The sequence below is a fragment of the Perissodus microlepis genome, chromosome 6 (genome assembly GCF_051167445.1).
Source record: "Perissodus microlepis isolate ML-2025 ecotype Zambia chromosome 6, ASM5116744v1, whole genome shotgun sequence".
Lineage (NCBI taxonomy): Eukaryota > Metazoa > Chordata > Actinopteri > Cichliformes > Cichlidae > Perissodus > Perissodus microlepis.
In genome coordinates, this window is record NC_140466.1 from 21,315,368 (window position 1) to 21,338,354 (window position 22,987).

Here is a 22,987-nt window from a genome sequence, read left to right on the forward strand (position 1 = left end):
GTTCCTCATTAGTATGTCACGCAGTGCACTTGGCTAAGTGTTCATTTTATTTACTTATTTAATATTTTTCAGCTTAAATGCCTCCACTCAACAATTTTCCTCATAACCTCTGGATGTTCAGTGGATAAATGTCACGACGCAAGAGTCGTGCCCATGAACTAACGGAGAGAAGAGAAATCTGTTGAAGGTTTTAGATTAACGATTATGGGTGTTGTGTTGTCTTAAAGTCAAGCGCAAGGACAGGCTTCATTTTTCAATACTGACAAAGGAAATGCTACATTAGATACTGCATTGAGTTGCAGATACTCGTGGAGACCATCCCTGGATAGACGTAACATTACGACTTCCACTCTCTTCACGTCTTTTCATTCAATAGTGACTTGAGGATAAATGACGCTTCAAAGAACTTAAAGGACACTTTGCCCACAATTTATTCAAGGGACATATTTGTGGTACTGACTCTCGACAAACCTCAGAGCAGTTCACGCTCCAACAAAGAGAGGTTGAGTAAAAATGGAGGGTGAAACAAAAGCTGCTCTCCCTCAAAGATTAGCACTGACAAGCTCATACTAGTCAATACTAGTGTTCGACTTTATGACTGAATGTGGTAAATTTGACTTCTAATCTCTGAACGAAATAATCAATTGGCCTAATCATCGTTTCTCTTTAAGAATGAGTCAAAACTGAAACCAGATGCAGTGACTTTACAATGGCAGTCAAATGAGGCGTTTTCAGAAGTGGGATTTATTAACATTGCAATTTATAGAGAAGCACTTTTGTCATAAATGCTCACCTGGCAGTTGTTTCTGTATCTATACCACATTGCCTGCACCCCCATTGAAGTGATGATTTGTACTTCTCGAGTTACTTTAATGATGCCTAAAAATCTAGGGACAGCAATGCCGTTCTACAAGGAGACCACATCTGTTTCTTACATATGCCACATGAAAGTACAGGCGACACAGCTGACAAAATGATATGAGAAATGTTTGTTATTCGGGTGGGCAACCAGTGAAATTAGTGATGAAATCCATCAGAGCAGGAACAGTAGAACAGAACGAAACAGATCACTGTGGCGTCGATCCGTAAGCTGCCGACATTGTGTGGAGAAGGAAAACATCTATAAAGCTTTTACATTGTGTACAATGGTTTCTTTAGGATACCAGTAAAACACTGTTTTATTCTTTCCATTTATGTGCAAGGTATGAGTTCATGGCAGAAATTACAATATAAACACTTCGTGTGCGTATCGTAGTTGAAATAATCGGGGTTTACAGACACTGTAGGGGCATATCCACCTCCAGACTCAGGCTGCTCATCTCAATTTCGAGGCAGGGGGTAAGAGGTCAGCTGCCTTCTTGCGCAATTTACAACATCTTCCTCTTCTCAAACTCCTGCAGAGATAGACAACACAGAGGAAGAAGAAAAGAAACAACGTGACATGAAGTGAGACAGACGTGAATGATTTATTCATGCAGAATTCACTCAGCTCTGTTTTGATCCCATGTATCAGATCTGCTGTTGAAGGGGGAAAACAGAGGCGGCTAGAGCTGTGGAGTGCCTGTTTTTTTTTTTTTTTCCTGGAGAGTGCAAATCATGTAGCACGCACATCTCACTAAGTTCCACTTGCCAGCATTAAAACAGCACACTTCCTCTGATTGATAGGGACTACCCATCTGCAAAAATCTGATTTATGCGTGGTTATGGTTGTTCTGTTTATCAGCACGGTCCAACCATGTGACTATAAATGAGAAAGCATTATGTTAGCCATTAAAAAGGATGTTGCTATTTACATATTCAATTTGGGAAATATCACACAAATCATAGGATGATAGAATACGTCGTTCCCAGAGAATTTTCCATTCCACAGGAGGAAAGTAACTTAATGCAAAAGTAATTTATCAGGTCTACAGAACACACAAGTAGTCATGCACATGTCGGCCTATTCCTCTGTGGCGTCTGGATACCTGAAGGTCTACTGCCACCTTCAGGAGGAAACAGGCTTGTGTTTGAATAATGTAAAATGCTCGGTAGCCAACGCAAGCGCCTTCTTTAAAGCAGCAATTAGATGGAGTGGGAGGAGGGAACTGGGGAGCCATGATCTTGTTCACCAAGTTTGTGCTTTACAGATGAGGTACAATTAGAAGAGGGGAGGAGGTTAGGCTTTTGGCTAAAAAAAAAAAGAAAAAGAAAAAAAAATTAGAGGACACAAAAAAAGAGTAATGGGTTGGAAAGAGTGACAAGAAAGACAAAAAAAGAGGGGGTGTTTGTGACAAGCAGACAGATGCTTTGTTGGTCTGTGTCAACAGACACTAACTCAAAGGTAGGAATCATAGCACTAAGGTAAGAAAGCAGAGCCGTCTGTGAGGGAGGGGGAGGAGAAAAAAAAAAGGAAGAAGAAGAAAAAAAGAAGCCTTCTTTGTGAGACAGTGTCTAATGGTTGACAAGTCAAGAGCAAGAGGGGGAGTAAAAATGAGCAAAGTAGAGGTTGCCACTCAAAAGCGACAGGTGAGAACACGCCTGGATTGAAACTGGGGAGAGCAGACGAACATGTAATGTGAAAGAAAAGAAAAACCTTTACAAGCGAGCAATGACAGCTGTGACACACTTGGGCGCGGATACATGAAGAAAGCAGGCATTGTAAATATGGTCAGCACGCCTGCTTTAACTTTTAAATATATTATAAAAACAAAATCCAGATTCGATATTTTTGTGTCTCCATAAACCTTTGCAGCTTTATCAGCGGGATAGGATAATGCTGTCTGATTTTGTAAACAAGTAAAAGGTCATAATTATTTTTCCTTTGCATATAAATTAAGTTGTTCTCAGATAAATATAGGTTTACTGATTTCTTCTCCTTGCACCCAGCGCAACTAAATTTTGCCTTTGTTTATCATTGCGAGTGTGTTACTACTAATTTTTGGCTTTGTGTGGGACGTGGAACCCTACAGGAGCTTATTGTATTTTTTGCATTTCTTGCTGGTCTGCAGTGGGCAGAGATTGTTTTGAAATGGATGTCACACACTTCCAACATAGCTCAGCAACAAAGGAATCTGATGACATTTGTAAGGTTGTTTGCTTATATAACTAATACTGCATGATAAAAATCACATCCATGCAGCTCTGTTGAAGATTTTTTTTGTAGTGGGGTGCACATAAGATTTTCTTTTCCCCCCTTATTGTGCGTTTAATGTTATTTGGAGATTCAACAGTTTAGCAGTTGTACTGTAACAAAAACATACAGTACATGCACAAAGAAAATGTTTTTAGTTAACTTGAATAAGAAACAAAAAGGGTGTCCTAGCACTGCTGAAACAATAAAAAAATGGCACAAACACTAAAAGGATGATCACAATCCTGAGATCTGTGGGAAAGAAGATGCAGCAAACGAATTGTAAAGATGAATAAAATATTCCACAATAAAATATCAGGAAAAAAGAGAAAACTTCAGGCTTTAAATCTTTTAAGGCTATGACTTTATATCTAGTTAAAAATGAGCCATGAACTGGTCGTTGTCTAATCTTCATCCTGTTACCCCCCGTCTGAACTTTTCCCTCTGATAGAAAAAAAAGCCGCTGATTCAGTGCGTTTGTGCAGCTTGATGCTGAAGATGTACACCTTGTTCAGTTTCATTTTCCTGTCTAACATGCATTAGACAACAAAGGACCAAAGTTACACCCGAGGAATAAATATTCCTCATTTTGCCGCATTTTATTATTAATATTATTTTTTTACTTTTACTAAATTTTCAAATGGCTACACACAGAATGACAGAAGGAGGCACTATTAGTATACTGTGTCCTACTTACAAGTGAGCTCTCAGTCTGTACTTGATTATTCTTATGATGAACATGGTGCAAGGATTGGTGTGGGAACAAAAAGCAGTCATGTTCCATTAAGATGTTTAAGAGGTTAAACTATTATTAATACCTGGAATTAGAGATTTTACTGAAACCTTGGCCCTTCTGAAATGTCATAAAGTTTTCTCGAACTCACAAAATACTGTTATAATATGTGATTGTATTTGATGACGCATGTATAGATTTCTGCAGATGCACGTTTGGACTCCTGATGTTCAGGTTCATGCAGGTCAGCTGATACAGTAATGCCCCGGTTGTTGTTCCTGCCTGCAGAGATAGCATTATTTCTACTTTCTTCTCTTACATGTTATTACTCCGATTAAGGCGGTCAATGAGATTAACAGAGATGTATGAACGCAACGTGCAGCAATATGAGCAACCACGCAGCACGTTTTTCATCATTACACACAATGATTATGAATTAAACTTTGGGAAAGAAAGTCATGTAAATCTATATCTGCGTGCAGTAGTGCCAGCAGTGGTAATGAAAGTATAAGATGATGAATGGGTGTAATACATGCTTTCACTTTTTATACATCTTGTTAACAGTTCTTCCCTAGAGATAAACTGAAATAAAGAGGCAATGCCAGCAACTCTGCCACAGTAAACACACATTTATTAATTTCTGCCCTTCTCTTCTGCCTTTCTTTATAGCATATTAAAAGTTCAATCTCAACCTTTGCTACTCAGAAGAGATAAATAACTAAATAAACCTCCTTACATGAGTACATTAACTGTGATAAGAGATACAAGTGACCAGGATCACAAGATATTTTGGTCTGCGAACTAAAGAGAAGAATTATCACAATCTCACTTACATGTAATTATGCTTAAAATATGTTTATTCGTCAGTTGATACATTGCATTTATTTTATTTTTAAAGTTTATGCAAACAAGTATATTTTATTAGTTCTACATTAAAAAATGAACCACATATTTATGCATGGGGTAGATATCATCATGTTTTGCTTTATATGCATTTGTTGTCCTAATTTTTAAATTGCATGTATGTAAAGATCTGAAAAAACATAAGTGTGACATTAATTGTTTAGGACTATAGTTAAATTAATAAGAATTCTGCTTGCTTCTGTTTAAAGCGAAGCATTTTTAATACCGTTCCCACCAATGACGAAATATTCCAGCAATAAGTATTTTCATATCATGCGATACTGTTAAATTTAACTATCAATTAGCTATGATCCACACACAGACACATGGGGGGGGATTAATTATTTATTGGATCGCCTGCTGAATTTGTAACGTCGCCCATGACATTAACAGTCTCTAATTTTTGTGGCAGTTTTGTTTTAATGGAGAGAGAACAACTAAAAATCCAGAAGAAAGAAAATGCATTTTTCACTCAATGAAATTCAAATAGATTTGTATGAGTCTTGCATGTATAAATGCATGTATGTAGGTAAAGTATTTATTCCTTAAAACCCAGCCAGAATTCCCAAACCAACGGATTGAAATCTGTGTGCCTCACGGGCACACATGCCAATGAATTACAGATACCCCTGATCACAATTCAGTATGTTTATAAATCACACTTGTTCACAGAATCTCTTCCTTCTATTCCAACCTTTCCACCACCACAGGTGAGACCAAAGAGCTGTCAAAAGACTGCAGAAGACTACTGGTTTAAGCCAGGGCCTCCTCGCGGTAGGATATCCCAGACCGGAAAACCTTACCCAAGAAGCAGCCGTCTCCCTTCGATGTGGAGGAGTAGCAGTTCTACTCTGAACCCCTCCCAAAGCACTGAACTCTTCACCCTATCGCTCAGGGAGAGACCATCCACCTTTCGGAGAAAGCTAGATTAACAGATTGATGGCTTTCTCATCAACAATGCGCCATTTGGTGACAGACTGTTGCATAACATTTAAGACAGTTTACCGACATAAGCCATCAATTCCATTTTACCAATTAGATTAAACGTCAGCTAGTCGACTAATTACACACATCCCTAGTCGTGGGTTTTCCAGTATGACAATGTCCCAAATCATATACAACAAAGAAGCCAACAAAGAAGTGCCTAAAGAAGCACATTAAAGTCATGGAGGAGCCTATCCAGTCTCCAGACCTCAGTCCTATTGAAATACTGTGAAGATTCAAGCTGCCAAGTATCATTTAGAGAGTTTCAGTAAAGAGGAGTGAACCAAAATCCCTCCTGTAATCTTGCAAACCTGGTGATCACCTTAGAAAGCATCTTACCACTGTGCTTTCCAACAAGGGTTTCTCCACCAACTACTAAGTCACATCAAATACTTATTTCAATCAATGACAAGCAAATTAATTTATAATTTAATTTATTTTTCTTGGATTTTGCAGTGATTTTCTGTCTCCCTCCATTAAAACAAAGCTATCACAATAATGAGCCTCATAATTTCTTTATGTGACCAAACTTAAAAATTCAGGAGGGATCAAAATTATATCCCTTACTATAGATACATTTTTTTTCTTTTTCAGGGCTGTCAACACTAATGGGTTAACGCCATCATCACAATTAACGCGATTAAAATTTTTAACACAATCAACCCATCTGGAGCGTAGAATGACTCTGAATGTCTCTGCCAACGCATTTTGGGCAGTTTGTTCAAAGTTTGTCCGTTCTGCGGTCCAGATGCGCTCCAATAACGTTGGCAGCCCTAGTTTTTTTTTCTTATAAGAATCTTACTGAATTTAGGTTAAAAAAAAAAAAAAAAAAAAGTAGGAAAAATACAGAGATAGTCTTTTTTTGGGGGGTGGGGGAGGCATTAGTAAGTAATAGGTCTTATTTTATAGTATAACCATATTATAGAAAATCAGCAAATTGCATTTTTGCAAAAAGGAAAAATAAACACAAAATAAACCTTTTGCAAAGGTTAATGTACCTCACTGGACTCCCTGAGCACAATTTTACTGCTGTAGGTGGATGAAGCAGAACTTGTTGATCAGTGGTTTAGCAGTTTAATATATAGCACTCTGATTTTAAGCGACAAAATTGGGCTACTCTAACAAATACCAGCTCTGGATCAAGCTTAATTTCACCATGATAAAACCATGCAAATACACCCACCTGGGCATTTGTTATTTATGGCACTGCTAGCTAAAAATCTTGCTGTTCACAACTGATCTAAAGTTGCCTGCAGTCATTTCTGACAGTTATCAATCACTGACACATTGGAGCCTTACTATAGGACTTTCCATCACTGTTCATGATTACTAATCTTTGCGCCTTTGAATATTTACTGGTCCAAGTGACTCACCTTGAACATAGTGCTGCCCAACTGAGCAGGGGACATGCTGACTACAACTCCAGCTGACTGGAGGGCTGCAATCTTCTCTTTGGCTCCACCCTTTCCGCCAGCAATGATGGCACCAGCATGGCCCATTCTACGGCCAGGAGGAGCAGTTAGACCAGCGATGAAGGATACCACAGGCTTTGAATTATCACCCTGGAAAAGGAGGAAAAGGAAAATCTGAACATAAAAATGGGGTGAAGATGCACAGAAAAGGGGAAACTGCTCAAGAGAAAGTGTCAGATGCAAATAGCGTCAGAAAGCACAAGAAGAGAAAAGTTGAATCCTCTTTCTGCACCTGCGTTTTATTCATTCATTAGAAATGAAACACCCCTTGTCCTCCTATTAGAGAATCCCATGATAACAGGCTTGTCTAACCCGCCATCTCTGTCTCAGTCTGCAATATTAAAACAAAGGGTCAATCAAGCCATTTAATTGCATGGGTTGGTGTATGACCAGATAGGGGTTCAGGCTCCCGCCGTTTCATATCATCTCATTTCTAAAATGGTAATTAGTCATGTAGGCACTGATTAGCTCAGTACCCATCTATACTGCTTTCTCACTGATGGATGATACATTCAACAGTTAAGATCATTTCCAAGGTGAAGAGAGCTAATATTTCATCTTCACCAATAACACAACTAGCAAGGGGGACTGTGTGTGTGTGTCTGTGTGCGCGCACACGAACAGCAGCTAATATTTCATACTTAGGAATAACAACACAATTGCAGAGGACGGCTTGGTGCGTGTGCGCATGCACAAATTTAAACTAGCGCACAAACAAACACAAGTGCACGCACGCAGCCTTAGTCCTGTGCTTTCAACAGAGGCTGTGGCTCATCCGGCGAGCTGCTTTCAGAGGGTGAATGTGGCATGTTTTACAGCCTTTACAGCAATATAGTGAGGTCCTTCAAAGACAGCCACTTCAAACTGCCATTTCAGCTTCAGATTCAAACCTGACACTGGCAGGAACAAAATGGCAGCTACTAATATATACTAGAGATGACTTCTGATAATTAAGACTCACAGGACATATACCAGCCGGGGAAATGCTGAGGACCTTGGCTCAGAAATGCACCACTAATGAGGCATTAACACTTGAATAGTTAACAGGGAAATGAAAATAGGGAGGGAACATCATTTTAAAGTGCTCTAAATATGTTGGAAGCATCTGTGCTATGCATCGAAAATGTATGCATAAAAACAAATTAGCACAAACAGCCCACTCAGTATTCAGGAGTCAAATCACGTTCTAAATAAACAAACCAACCTCGTGTGGATCAAGTCTTAAATCTACCTCAAAAGCAAGAGGTTTAATTACTCCATTAATCCCTGCTTCCCCGGGCTCCAAGTAACAACTCATACAGGGAAGGGTGTCATATTACAATATCCCTTTACCCGTCTTTTGTCTTCCACTGTTAGCTGTACAAATTTATTACCTTAATTATGAGACCAATCGCATAATATAACGTTCTAACACCTCCTCTGTGCCAACATGACTGGAAAACGCCTTTGTTCTATAAACACAAAATACCCTGCTCTAAATTGAGGAATTGTTTTCATAAGCTTAAAAGTAAAACTGGGACACGCAGGTGGCCTCACCAACATGATGAGGGAGGGGGTGTAAATAACATGTGCCTGCGCTTCAACTTCAGACTTCATCCAAACTACAGCCTTCCTTAATTTTCAGGGGTTTTTTTCACAGAACAAAATGCTTATTTAAAAGGTCAGTGGAGATGGGGTGAGGACATTTTATTTATACATACCCACCACAGTAGTCGAGGTGCCAAATACTATGACGTATTTGATATGCGTGACCCAATTTTAATATGGCGTGGAAAGCCTTTTTCTGTTAGAAAGCCTGTGAGACTCTTGTATTGATAAACCGCTGATACAGGTGATGTTATAAAACCACTTTTTACTTGGCAATAGAGAGCATCAACACCAATGAAGGCTTAATGCTGACATATGCCCTACATCATAAAATCTGACAGCAGAACCTAGTGGGAAGTATGAGTTTGTTTTCTTGCATTTCACTGAATTAAAGCAGCGGTAGACAAAATAGTGTGCAGTAACTCAGCTGTAACACTGATGGATACTGAAATCAATACTTTCTCCCCTTTTGGTCTAATATGTCGTTCGCACGTCAGGAGATCAATTTATTAAATGTTGCATAACATAAATCAATCATGACACTCAACCTTTAATTTCAATGGGCACTGAATACACAACGTGTCCAATGTGGCACAATTTGTCAAGCTAATGCGAAACGGGGCATTTAAGAAACAGTTTCGGGTTTAACGTCTTGAAATGAGTAATGTGGCCCTCTGTGAATACATACTCATCTGAAAAAGCTCAGCACAAAACTGTTTTGTTTATTTCACATGAGATATTTTAATCTTTCCTGTAAGGGCTGTGTTGTGCCAGGTTCAGCCAAGGCTCAGCTGGGAAAAATAATAATTTGCTAAAAATAAAACAAAAAAATGAAACGCATCCCTTCAATAAAACCCAGTTATTATGGAGTATGAACCTGTTTTTGAAAGATGTCGAATCAGTTCGGAGGTCTGGTTATATAAAAATAGAGTGGATGATGTAACCACGCTAAAAGACCAGAGAATAGTAGATTTGTGGTGGTGCTGGTGGTGGTGTGTGGGTGGGTCGAAATTTTAGCACATAAAAAAAAAAAACTGATCGATTTATACTGTAAAAAAAACTCTAAAAAACAAACAGAAACAAGAATGACCTCCATGATTTATGAACTCTGCTACATGTGCTGCGCTCTAGGGATGGCCACATCGTTTTAATTTTTGAGCGTTCGTTGAATTACACTAGAAGTTGATAGTGATGTGACGACATGTGACGTCATGTTGGTCTGGTAGTGAGCATATCTACAGCTGCTGGTAGAAGGTGATGGCAAGGCACTGATGACACTAAAAGATGGAAATCCAAAGACTATGACAGCTCTGTGTTCAAATCCAAAATAAGATTAATAAAAATAAGAGCCTTTTTGAAAAATCACAAATCTATCAGAGGAGATCAAACCAAATACCAGAATATCAAACAATGGCCATTACAGAGATGTGTAAGATTAATGCTCATGAGCACAGCTCCAGACTCTTTCCAAATTGACAAACCAATCTTAAATGTGGGATTTAGTTTGGAACAAGACATAAGGTGGGTTGATCGCTTATATCACTGCTGTCAATCAAATTTAATCAAATCACACCTACGCTTCCCTGATGACGCACATTGCCTGTTTTATAATGTGCTTGACACTAAACAATAATATTTGATATGTTCTTTTTCCCTCCACTCACCTTAAACCTTATTTTAGATAAATCCAACTTTCAGATCAAAGTTGAAAGATTATTGGACAAGGTTTTGGAGTTTTCCCACCCTGCGATTAAAGCCAAGAAGATACTGACAGAAGCAAAACATACTTACGTGTATTAACATTTTATTTTAAGGTAGCCTACTGCTTATTCCAGACACTGCCATTTTCACTTACGGGAGCACACTGCTGGCAGTGCATCAGTGACTTGAATTTGAATGTATCCAAATCTAGAAAAGTTGAGTTAAAGTAAAAACAATGTCTTCAGATATCCCTCTACCCTTTTTCAACTATTACAGTTAAAGAATGCCATTTTATGTACGATGTTCTACACAATTAACTTTCAACATGAGATCTGCAGCTTACTCCCACGCTCTGCTGGGCTTTTTCTTGCATGTGTTTCATTTGAACTGTTCCTTCCTGTCAACACTCTGGGTGATTGGGTGGCGGGTGTTTGTACTTTATTTGTTGAGTGTGAGAAGTTATTCTCCTGAGACGACAGGAGGAGATTTGCATGCATTAGAGAAGCTGAGGACAAATCAAATTCATTTCTCAGCTCGAGAGCACCATAAGCACGCACGCGGACACAGAAGCAAACACATGCACACGGAAAAATTAACAGGCTAAAAGTATTCAAAAATATATTATTTTTTTAAATATATACACAAGTTCACAGCCACTGGGATACACAAGTCAATCCTCACCCCACTCTTTATCATATGTGGGCATCACGAAAGGTTCGCTGTTCATCAGCACTGCTGATTTCAGAACATGTCCTGTGAATCATACCTTCATCCCATCTGTCAGCTTATCTTGATCACACAAATCACACTGACACAGAGAAGTAAGAAAGCCAGCCTGAAGATACGATCAAAAAGAGACACGCTCATAGCTCATATGATGGCTTCCAGTCTTCACTTGAGCTGACATATTTTGAAAGGGCATAACTGAGAGCTAATTCAGAAAAGGATACATTTTTTATAAGAACAGATATATCTGTTAAGGTGAAGCGCTGTGTGAGGGGATATTAGCAGGAGAGTGAAGTGAGATTATGGGTGTCCAGTGTGTCATTTCCTTACAGAGTTGTGCTGTTTCAGGTACTCTGCTGCATTCTCCTCTGCATTTCCTCCAATTTCTCCAATAAGAATAATGCCCTCCGTCTTGGGATCCTGCAGGAACACCTCCAGACAGTCTATGAAGTTTGTGCCATTAAATGGATCCCCGCCAATACCTTGCAGGAGACAAAGCAAACACTTGATAATGATAATGCCTGTGAATGAGGATCACATGGCTGTCCAGGCTTCATCAAATAAGCAGCCGCTAGAAGCCAGCTTCACGTCAACAACATCCAATAACCACTACCAAGATAATCTGGGGATGCTTTGCCCGGACTGTTTCACACCACAACAATTAATATTAACTGATTTAATTTCCCTGTAAATCTGGTCTCATTTTCATTGAACAGTGCCTTGATTAGCAAATGATGTACAATATACTGTATATCAAGTGACTTTTAAGCTCTAGTTTAGCATTTCAGCAGGGCAAAATTGACTCTGCACAACAAATAAACATTGGACACTGATCCTTTAAATGTCCTACTACTTGCAATGCCAGCATCAACATGGCCGATATTCAGCCAACACATCAATACATGATCCCTGACACTTACACAGACAGATTTTAAAAAGCTTAATTTAAATAGCTTCAGTTAGCTACCAACTTCGTCAGTCTGCACTTTGATGCTGGGTTTATCACGTTTTCTTTTGGGGGGGGGGGGGGGGTTTGCAACAGCTGCCTGCTCTCCGTGGAACCAGCTCTAGGAGACCAGTGACAGAGAGCTAAAGCAATGAGCTGGAAACGCTGTAAAGCTCTATAAAATTAACTGCAGAGTCATTTCTGAGACATTTTGCTAGGGGAGAAAAAAAAAGTTAAACTGGACAGAGTCAAAAAAACCAAACATTCTCAATCATTTTTCAGTTTTACCTCAATTGTCCCAAATCATCTACATCTCTGCGTGGTACTTTAATGTCTTTCGTTTCATATCCAGGAAACAACAATTACAAAGCTTTTGAAAACCACAAGGGTGCAATAATCATTTTTAACAATACTTTCCATCAGGATCTACAAAAGCATGGGCAAATATCCACAAGACAAATCTCCACAGACTCAATGTCTTCTTAATTTATATTCACACCATTAGAAAACCTGGCAACACCAAGAAAAATTACATGCATACTAATCAAAGCGCACCCACATTAACAGCAACAAAGATGACAGTGATATTAAATATTGCATTAACTGTAATTTGCTGTAGCCCCTAGGTCATACTCAAATTTCAGAAGTCACGAGCAGACCCACCAATAAACTCCGTTTAATGAACTCTACAATATTTAATACTGTTGCGGCACTAGCTTTATGAAGTCTGGCTAGAGGACACTCCATAATTAAAATGTCTAAATAATGATGAAGTCAAGTTGTTTTTCATTTAATTCCAGAGTCCAAGTAGCTCTTTGATATGGATTTTCTGGTGGCACACAAGTTGGCCAAAAGAATTTGTTTTTGTAAAACAGTTAATCTTTTGATGTTTTGCCAAGATGTAACAGAGCTGGATGTGATTGTGTCGTTACTGAATGTCAAGATGTTCTAATAAAATCTAAACAGATATTCTGAGCTGCCTCCTAGAAAGCAAACATGCTGATGCTCATACTGTGAATAACAATAGGGAGCGATACAAAATTGACGAATGAATACACTGGGTTTATAAACAGCAGGAAACAGAGTTTGGGAAAATATCACAGGTTGTGCTATCAAGCAGCATGTGTTGTTAATCCATGCTGTAAATCAATGAATTATTAAAACAAGGCTATGAGAAACTGCAGAGAAAGTAGGGTAATAAACAGATGGGTGGGTTAATGGAAAGTCCCACATAAACATGTGAGATATGCAGAAAATATGATATTACCTGCAATCCTTTATCTGCTTTTATTTACCAGCTACATTTGTAATAAATGTGTCATTATTTTACAGAATGTGTAAAAACTAGTATTGTCTTTTTTGTGATGTACCTAAAAAAACAGAAGAAGCATGAATTTAAGAGAAAAAAGGATATATTTAAGATATATGGTACACAATCACATTTTATGTACGGCTATAGATGTGCGAGTGAGATGAAAAACACTATCCTTAAGATTTTCAGGACAAAGACTTTTGAAAGTAAGTTTCTACATCCATCTGAGCCACTCAATGGATCTGTCCGATCTCAATAGGGCTCTTCAAAGATAGCAGCACCTTTAATGCTCAGATCTGAGAGGAATATTCTGAGCACTGATCAGAAAAGTGCCTTTTTATTAGAAAACGTCTGAGCTATTTGCTGAAATGTATTAGCATCTGATGAGTTTTAGAGCAAGGTGAACTTGGAAGATCACCTTCCTATTTCTACCGAGTCCTGTAAAATATTCTTTTTTTTTTATTATTTAATCTCTGGAGTAATTATTAAAGATGAAAGTCTAATATCTTATCACGTCTAAGGTCCTGCCAACATTCACAGTGAGGTTTAAATTAAATATAAGGATGTGATGTTGAGTGCTTGGTAATAAGTGACCAGCATGTCTTCAAACCAAATGCAGCACATACTAATATAAAATTCTCTCTGTTCATGCCTACAAAATCTCCCTGGCATCTACTTCGAGCAGTTAAAAGCTTGTTTTATGTTGCACAGATATAAAAATACATTCAGCAGCACTGCGTGTTCAGTTTAAACTTAATATGCCAAAAGTCATTGGTAGCTTACCAACACAGAGTGACTGGCCCAGGCCTACTTGCGTAGTTTGATGCACAGCTTCATATGTCAGGGTACCCGATCTAGAAACAATGCCTGAAAGAAAGAACTTCTTAGGTTTCTTTGCTTACAGTTAAACATCATTAAAAGAAATATTGGTCAAAGGTGATATAATAAAATAAAATGCAGCTGCCATTTTTTTGTCAGCATCTTTTCACCAAGACATAAAATACAAAACGGATCACCATCATAACAGCTGCTCCCTCTATGCTGCGGTAAGAAAAATAATAATAATAATAATAATAATAAATGGCAGGCGATTTACTACATATATAACAGACTTCCTGTAAAGGTTCACTAGCCGGCAGCACATGCTGCACGTCAAGCTGTCAACAGCAGGAGCTCGATGTAAGATCTAAATAGTGCTGTGTTTAAAAAGAAAAAAGAAAAAAAAAAAAAAAAGGTTCAACCTGGAAAGAAAGGCAGCGTGTTTTTCTTCAGCCATTTAATGACTGTGGTTGGAGAAGCCTGATCCAACAGGTGACTGTTATTCATTTTGCATTTCGACCTCTTTATTGAGTGTCCCTGTTCAACTACTAGTTAGCACAAATATCTAGTGAGCCAATCACACGGCAGCAACTCAGTCATTAGAATGAGAAAAGAAAGGTGATTTTAAGTGTCTGAGCGATCCATGGTTTTTAAATTGCCTGATGTACTGATCTGAGTATTAAAAAAAAACCAAAACAAACTGTTGATCTGCTGGGATTCCCATCTTTAGGGCTTACAAAGAATGGTGTAAAAAATAGAGAATATCCAATGACAGGCAGGTCTCCAGGTGAAAATGCCTTGTTGATGCCAGAGGAGAATGGCCAGACTGCCTTAGGTTAATAGGAAGGCAACAGTAACTCAAATTACCACTCGTTACAACCAAGGTATGCAGAAGAGTATCTCTAAATACACAACTCTTCAAACCTTGAAGCAAAAGGGCTACAGCAGCAGCAGATACCACTCATGAACAGAAAAAAGGAAACTGTGGTGACAATTTGCACTGGACCACAGAAGACTGGGGAAAAAAGGTTGACTGGTCTGAGAAGTCTTGACTTCTGTTACAGCAGTCGAATCTCTAAGAAATGTTTCCAGCATCTTGTTAAATTTGTGCCATGAAGAATTAAGAAGGTTCTGAAGTTGAAAGGGAGTCCAACCTGATACTGGCAAGGTGTGCCTATTTAAAGTAGCCAGTGAGGGCATACAACACCATGTAAGCTCTCTAGATTTCACACATTCTTAAATACATTAACTTTTGGCATTTTAAAGTTATATTCAATTAAGCTAAATGTTTAAAGCTTTTGCCTGTGTGACCTTAGACACATCACCACTCACCGATTCTTCCTTTCTTGTGAATGTGGCCTGGCATGATGCCAATCTTACATTCCCCAGGCTGAGAAAACAAATAAAACCCACATATTTCAGTGTATATCTAAAACAAAACACATTGTTTTATAATTTATGACAGTGTTAAATCATGATTTTTGTTCTTTTGCAGTTCATTATTACTTCATTGTAATTTCTTAAAATTTAAAAACCTGTTTTTAAACTTTTTCTTCTATAACAATAAGTAATAATAATATAATAAATAACAATTTTTAAAAAGACAGTCATTTGTCATTTTCTCCATTTTATCTACTGGATAAACTCCCATGATATTAAAAAGAAAAAAAAATCACTGTTATTATTAATGCATTAAATCTCAGGGAGTCCATGAGAAGGAATTTGGGCTTTCAACCCTCTCAGCCACCCCCACTCACAAAAAAAAGAAATAGAAATAAGTATATTTGTCCTCCGCTGTGTATTTATGTATGCACTTACATTAATGACTCCTGGGCAGTTTGGGCCTATGAGGCGAGTAGCGCTCTGGCGCAGAAGCTTATGTTTGACTTTAACCATGTCCTGCTGGGGGATGCCCTCAGTGATGCACACCACCAGAGGTATCTCTGCGTCAATGGCCTCAATGATGGCTGCTGCCGCGAATGGAGGAGGTACATAAATCACAGAGGCGTCTGCCCCTGTGCCCTGCTTTGCCTGAAGCAAAGAATAAAAGGCATTGGCATTGCATCAAAAAAAAAAGAAAAAAGAAAAAAAAGAGGGACATTCTCAAGTTATGAAACAGTGCCACCTAATGTTATGTTACAAAAATCCATCTGCAAAGGATCACAGTAGGAAGAATACAAACTACATATTTTAGTTCTTGTTTTTAAAAAGAATTACAACAGCGACAAGCACAATTACAACACAATTAGACAAGGAGTCACACACACACCTCCTTCACAGAGTTAAAAACTGGCAGGCCAAGGTGGGTCTTGCCACCCTTGCCAGGGGAAACTCCTCCAACTAACTGGGAGCCATAGTCGAGAGACTGCTGACTGTGAAACGTCCCCTACAAGTGAAGAGGAAGAGAGCGCAATCAGTTTGTGTACACATGTGTAATGAAATGGGTACAGCCACTTCTACGGCACCAACATTGAGATATCATTGCAGACAGAGTGGAAGTAGGAAATATGATGCCATCCAAGATTAATCACCGGTGCTGCTGAGAAAAAGGATAAATACAGAAACTAGGCTGGATTCTAGCAGGGGGTGAAGGCACCGGTAAATATATTCAATGAGAAGGAATCTAAATGATCTTGACAAATGAGTAATGATGTAAGCTAAGTTTAATCTCCTAGCAGAACATTTGAAAAACAAATCAAAAGCAGCGTTGGATAGTTGCCAGCGCCGAGTGTGAAATATCTCCCAAGAAAGTTAGTTTACAAAATATTTCACACACTGTCACTTCCATGTGGGCCACGGAGAACATGTCGTGCTGCACTGCCAAGGTTTGTGCATTTTATTCTAGACACGCAGGAAGGCGATTCACCACTTTGCTTCAACCCTGCCCATAGAAACGCGTAAAATATGATAATCTCAGACATCCTAGCTCAAGCATCGGGTTAATCATAGTTAAATCTCAAGAGTATACACATTATGATGCACTAATACTTGATCTGCAAACACAAATGGACTGTTTCTAACAGTCTGTGAATGCTGTAACTTTAGTAAGACACTTTCAATTTTACCTTCCACACCTACACGTAAACAGAACATTTATAATATTTCAAATGATCAAACTACAGTTTCAATAAAGAGCTGGAAGCAACTGGCAAACAATATATGTGCCGTACACATGCTTTAAGACTTACTTCAATGAACAGGATACAGCCGCAGTAACACTAAGGGATCACAATGCATTTTGTAGAGCTGAGAAAGAATAATTTAACTGAACCTCAGTTGCACCTTCGCAGAAAATGAGCTCATGAATTCAGACCGAACTGATTTTCTGCTGAACGAATCCTATCTGCGTGCAGTCAGTTAATTATCACTCGAGAGGCTGAAACAATGTAGATGGAGCAGCACAGACCGTAACTACAAGCGCAAATAAATGACCTTAATGTAAAAATTATAACCAGCCTATTAAGGGGAATTAGAAGCTATGAATCAGCATTTTCCCGCCCATTTGTAATATAGTTCTTCACCCTGCTAACTTTGCTGTTTTTGCCGGTCATTATTATCGCAAATGTTGGTACAATAATTTTGAAAAATGGCTTGCTTATCAAGCCAGGAAGACACAGCAATGTGCACTCAATAGCACTTGCTTCATTTCTCATCCTTTTCTAATTACCCAGAGTGTTCACTAGAACTATATTTAACAACCTTTTATTATGTTGAAGAGAAAATGGAAGATGAAAAATGAAATGTGAGGAAGGACGCGGGGCGGGGGAATATAAATCTGTGAAGTCCACGTTTCTGGCTTGTTGAACACACTTGCCAAGAAGATTGTAATTCTCCTTCACTGCCACTTTTCAAAGCAAATCACATAAGGTTTTTCATGCACGGAAAAAATAATAAATGAATCAAAGGATCAATCTGCCAAGCAGAGTTAAGCTTGGTTAAAACCATGATAAAGGGTAGTTGTGGGGGGGAGGTGGGGGACAAGTCAAATTAAAAATGAAAATTATTTTCTATTTAAGAATAAGCTGGAATAATTAAAGGATCAAACTTGATTTATAAGGCTGAAACAAATCCACAAAATCCACAGCAAACAGCAGCATCACAGCAGTATCAAGTGTTCCAGCATTTACACAAACTTTGCATCAGGGACTTTTTACCAAACACTTTTACATTTTGCTAACTTTAACTATTTAAATTATTACAGTGCTGCAAAGCCTTGAGCCACCCCTTATTTCTTTGTACTTTACTTCAAAGGAGCCAGGCTTTCTTGTATTTTTAAGGTGCTCTTGAACAATAGTTCTCTGAGCTTTTTGAAGGTCTTTCAAAGCTGTTCTTTGGACACTGAATGTTTTTTTCACTCATTTATAGCCCAGTTCTTGACACTGACCTATGAACACAGCTCAAGGGACAAACCAGCGTTGTGTTTACATAGCACAGGAAAAAAAGGTTTTTAAAAAACTGTTTTAAATTGTAGTGATGGCGAATCTTAAAGCTTAAAGCTCTACAGCATATGAAGAGTATCCGAAAGTCTGGATGTAAGAAATCCAGCAAAGACATGCACCAGCCCTTCAGCTGATCCTCAACTGATCACTGATGCCTCATCAGAAATAGACTCGCTGGAAGTCATGTCCCACAGGTACACAAGAATTGGATTGAAAGTCAAATGTAAAAGAGTCCTATGGAGTGATGAATCCACGTGTGAAATTTTTGGTTTAAGGCAGGTGCAGGCTGTGTCATGGTTTGGGGCTGCATTTCAGCCAGTGGTGTTGGAAATCTTGCCAACAGTTCATAAGTGTTGGACTTATGAACACAGGAAAATCCTCAGAGTCTGGACCTTAACTCTATTAAGAACAGAACAAAAAGCAGTTAACATCAGAAGGTCATTCAAAACAGCTTTGAATGACCTTCGAGAAGCCTGGAGAACTATTCCTGATTATTCCCTGAATGTTTGCACATGTTTTAATAAAGCTCTGTGCTTACTTTCCGTTTTCCCAACAAAACAAAACAAAATGACCAGCAGACCAAGGCTTTTGCACAGTACAGTATTTGATTCCATTTTAAACTTTTTAAACAACTTTTAAATTGTTAGTGAAATTATGATTCTCTGTTTTGACATGAGTATGTGCCCTGAGAGAATAGAGTAAGGACTATGTTTGGGTTGTTAAGGGGTAATAAAGGATTCTGCACTCCTTGGGGCAATGCAGGAGCTTTTCTTCATCTTAGCCAAGGTTTTAATGCTAAAAGGTCTGAGACAAATCTCTAAGACACAACAGACTTATTAGGCTGTAAACATAAAATTAACTTGAACTACACTGACATAACTTGTGCCATTAAAACAAAACTGAATTTAGGCAGAAATAAAGAATGAGATTTTTACAGCTGATGGAGATGAACTTTTAAAATGTCCTTCTGGTAATCTTACTCATACAGAAAGTCTTTGACATACAAAAAATAAATTAAAAAAATGAGGAATTGTGTGTGCAGTAAGGAAAACCTGAGATTTCACAACAAGATTGCAGTAACTTAAACTGATGTGAAGCAAAAATAACGAGAAGTTTTCAGTCCAAACCTGCTTCCCCGTGAAACCTTGGCAGATGACCTTCGTGTTCTTGTCGATGTACAGGTTCTTTCTTGTGCCTGTGTAGCAGTGTCTGACTCCACTGTGCTGCACTAATGGACGGGGGAAAAGGGAACAACGGAGTTTTTTTGTTATTTGTGAGAACGTAACATACAGGCAAGACTACACATTAAACCTGTTTTGTTCAAAGGAGACATGTTTTGCAACAAGCAAACTGCAGTTTCTCTCAAATCTGAACAGATCCTAAACCACTCTTCTCACAGTGGACAGCAAAGTGTTTAATCAAATATTTACCTTTCCGGGGAACCCTCCGCTCCACACTGTTTTTGGCAACAATCTTTTACCCTCCAACTATCCTTCAAAGTTGCTGAGCAACATTTAAAACTTTCTTTTAAGACTTAAAGATATATGTTTTACAGAAAATGTTACCAAAAAAACCCCACTCAATTTTTAAGACTTCTGTTCAGTTTTATGATAATTTTAGTTAACCTACGGAGGCATTACAAGTTAGTTAGTGTTTGGTGTAACAATATGTGCCCAGCAGCTGCAGGTCACGACTCAGTTGAAGAACTTTAATCAAGGTTTATGCACGCTGCGAGGCATCTGATAAGACAAAGACTGTAGGTATCACATAATCTCACCTAACAGGTAAAATGAGAAATATGCTGCACTACTCACAACATGGCTATGAGACACTTTTACTACTATACTACTGCATTAATGTCAAAAGACTATGTAGTTAAACTCCCCTCACAGCAGAAAATTACCATGGAACTCAATAAAGAATCAAATATAAGCAGAACTGATAGTGACATTGACGACATTAATATAAATTAAAGCTCATCAGTCTCCAAGTAGCAAATGGGTAGCTAGGTGTTTCACATTTTACAATTCACATCCAACTGCAAGAAAAAGAACAATGTATTTTCTCATTGTGCATACACACAGTTCGAAATGCGTTTTCTATACAAATATTAATTATATTAAAACTGCATCTGTCTGACTAATAACAATTATTATTTCAGTTCTTGCAGTTCCTTCAATGTCATGTGAGACTCGAGCTTGTCTTGTGGTGATCTTTTCTTCCCTCTTACTCACTTTGTGAAGCTACTATTCAAAAATAACGGTGCAGCCTATTTACTAAGATGACACTGCCAAAATAAATAATATGACACCGCGATCTCTACAGGCTAAAACAAATAAACTCATAGGCTTCTTTTGCCGAACACACTGTTCTGTAGCCCAAATGCCCCAAAATCATTCCTGTTTTTCTTTTTCAGTTCAGCCCTAACACGTGTTTGTGACTGGGCTAATATTAACCAGCAGTCTGACTAACTGAACTTTGGCCCGCTTTCAAACCTCCCACAAGACACAATTTATCAGTGAGATAAGCAAAGTTCATCTTAGCTAAAGTCTCAAGAAAGGCGTACTAAATTAAAGTTATGCCGCCCTCTAAAATCTAACGCAAACTTATTTTTACTTTTTTTTTTAACTGTAAGAAAGTAACATGCAAATAAACTGCCTCAAAAAGTTCATTTAGCTGCTTTCAGTTACTGCTCGATAAAACAAACATGGGCTGATGAACCTGCTGTCACACACAGACGTTGTAGTTCACAAGACATGCAAGGTCAAAGATCAACGATCAACAATTAACACTTGTCCGGAAGCAGGCTGGTAGGTGCTTAAAGTTAGATTTTATTTAGCGTAAGGCTAAGGTCCTGCTAACTGTCAGTGAGTTTTCCCTGCATTCCTCTACGGTCTCCAGGCTAACTAACGTGTAAGCCCCCTGACAGCCAACCCACAGGAGCCTTGCTAGCCGGTGCAAAACTATACGTGCCTGCAAAGCTAATGTAGAGCACACAGACGGTAAGTATACGTGTGATACCGAAAGCAAACTGTCAAACAATTTGTATGACTAAACTATTGTTTGCTACAATACTTACAAAGCAGCCTAACAAACAATCTGCTGTGAGACATCTTCGGTCATTCACCAATGACACTGGAGACTGAGGACCTCTCACACGGATCTTAGTTGACCATAAATATCCCGGTGGAATCAAGAGTTTTAAAGAAAAGCACTATAACAAGTCGTTAAGTTGCACTGAATTTATAATTGTCAGTATTAACTCAAAGAAATTACTATTATTTATTTTTAGTGAGCGGTGAGCTTGACAGTTGCTACACAAACACCGGGGTTAAAAAAACAGGCGAAAAGTAGGATACTTGAACCCACAATGAACTATGGGTAATGAAGTTCTGACACAGTACTTGAAAGACGGCACCAGTGCCATAATGGCACTAGAGGGCGCATAGATCATGTTGATGTGGATAATGCCGCTGAATGTCACCTTACAGGACCCTGAGCCAGAAATAAATATTGTATATTGTGTTTAAGATGTTTGTTTCTTGACCTTGGAACAGCAGTAATATGAAAGGGTTCTAGTTCACCAAGGTCCTGGCAGTCTTAGGAGCTTGAAAATAGGGCAACTGAACTTATTTAAGTTTGTTGAAGAAGTTTTGCCTCTCATCCAAGAGGCTTCTTCAGTTCTAAAACCAAAAGGTGGAGAGTGCTGGGTATTTAAACTCTAGTGGGGATTGTCTCTTATGAGGTGGTCGTTGACCCACTATTAATCATGTGTGTAAACACATGAGCCAAGGTATGAAAAAAGGCGTGGATCATTACTAACAGTAACAGTAATGATTCAGGTGAAACCATCGTTTTTGGAGTCCATATTTCGAAACACATTGAGGCGATTGATGTTTGAACTAGCACAATATAAATACATCTGAGGCTTTAGGATATTTTTAACTGCAGGACACAGGTAGGACACAGACACAGATTATTGCCATTTTGTGAGATTTTATTTGTTTATCACAGGTACAGTAAAAACAAAGGTATTTAAACTTTTATATGGTAAAATGATACATAACAGTGAATATTACCGATACATCAATGCACAGCTGTAATCAACAAAACCAGACCACCTTAAATATAAAAAATATATATTAATATTACACAGCCGTTAAATAATCTACAGACATCTTCAGCTATTAAAACTGTCGAGGTTTTCTTTCTTTGGAAATCCCGTTCTATCTAAAGCAAAGATAATGTGTACT

At 38.4% G+C, this 22,987-nt stretch overlaps 1 protein-coding gene across 1 annotated transcript; it reads right to left on the bottom strand.

Annotated features, from left to right (window-relative positions):
- Positions 1-407: 407 nt before the first annotated feature.
- On the bottom strand, positions 408-21,932 carry suclg1 (succinate-CoA ligase GDP/ADP-forming subunit alph). Its single transcript, XM_084931409.1, has 9 exons — positions 21,814-21,932; positions 19,862-19,962; positions 16,565-16,681; positions 16,114-16,326; positions 15,628-15,685; positions 14,260-14,343; positions 11,549-11,700; positions 7,106-7,294; positions 408-1,394 (listed from the first exon to the last, which is right to left on the bottom strand). The coding sequence occupies exons 1-9, from the start codon at positions 21,845-21,847 to the stop codon at positions 1,368-1,370; spliced, it is 975 nt and encodes a 324-aa protein (XP_084787535.1). The 5' UTR covers positions 21,848-21,932; the 3' UTR covers positions 408-1,367.
- Positions 21,933-22,987: the final 1,055 nt, after the last annotated feature.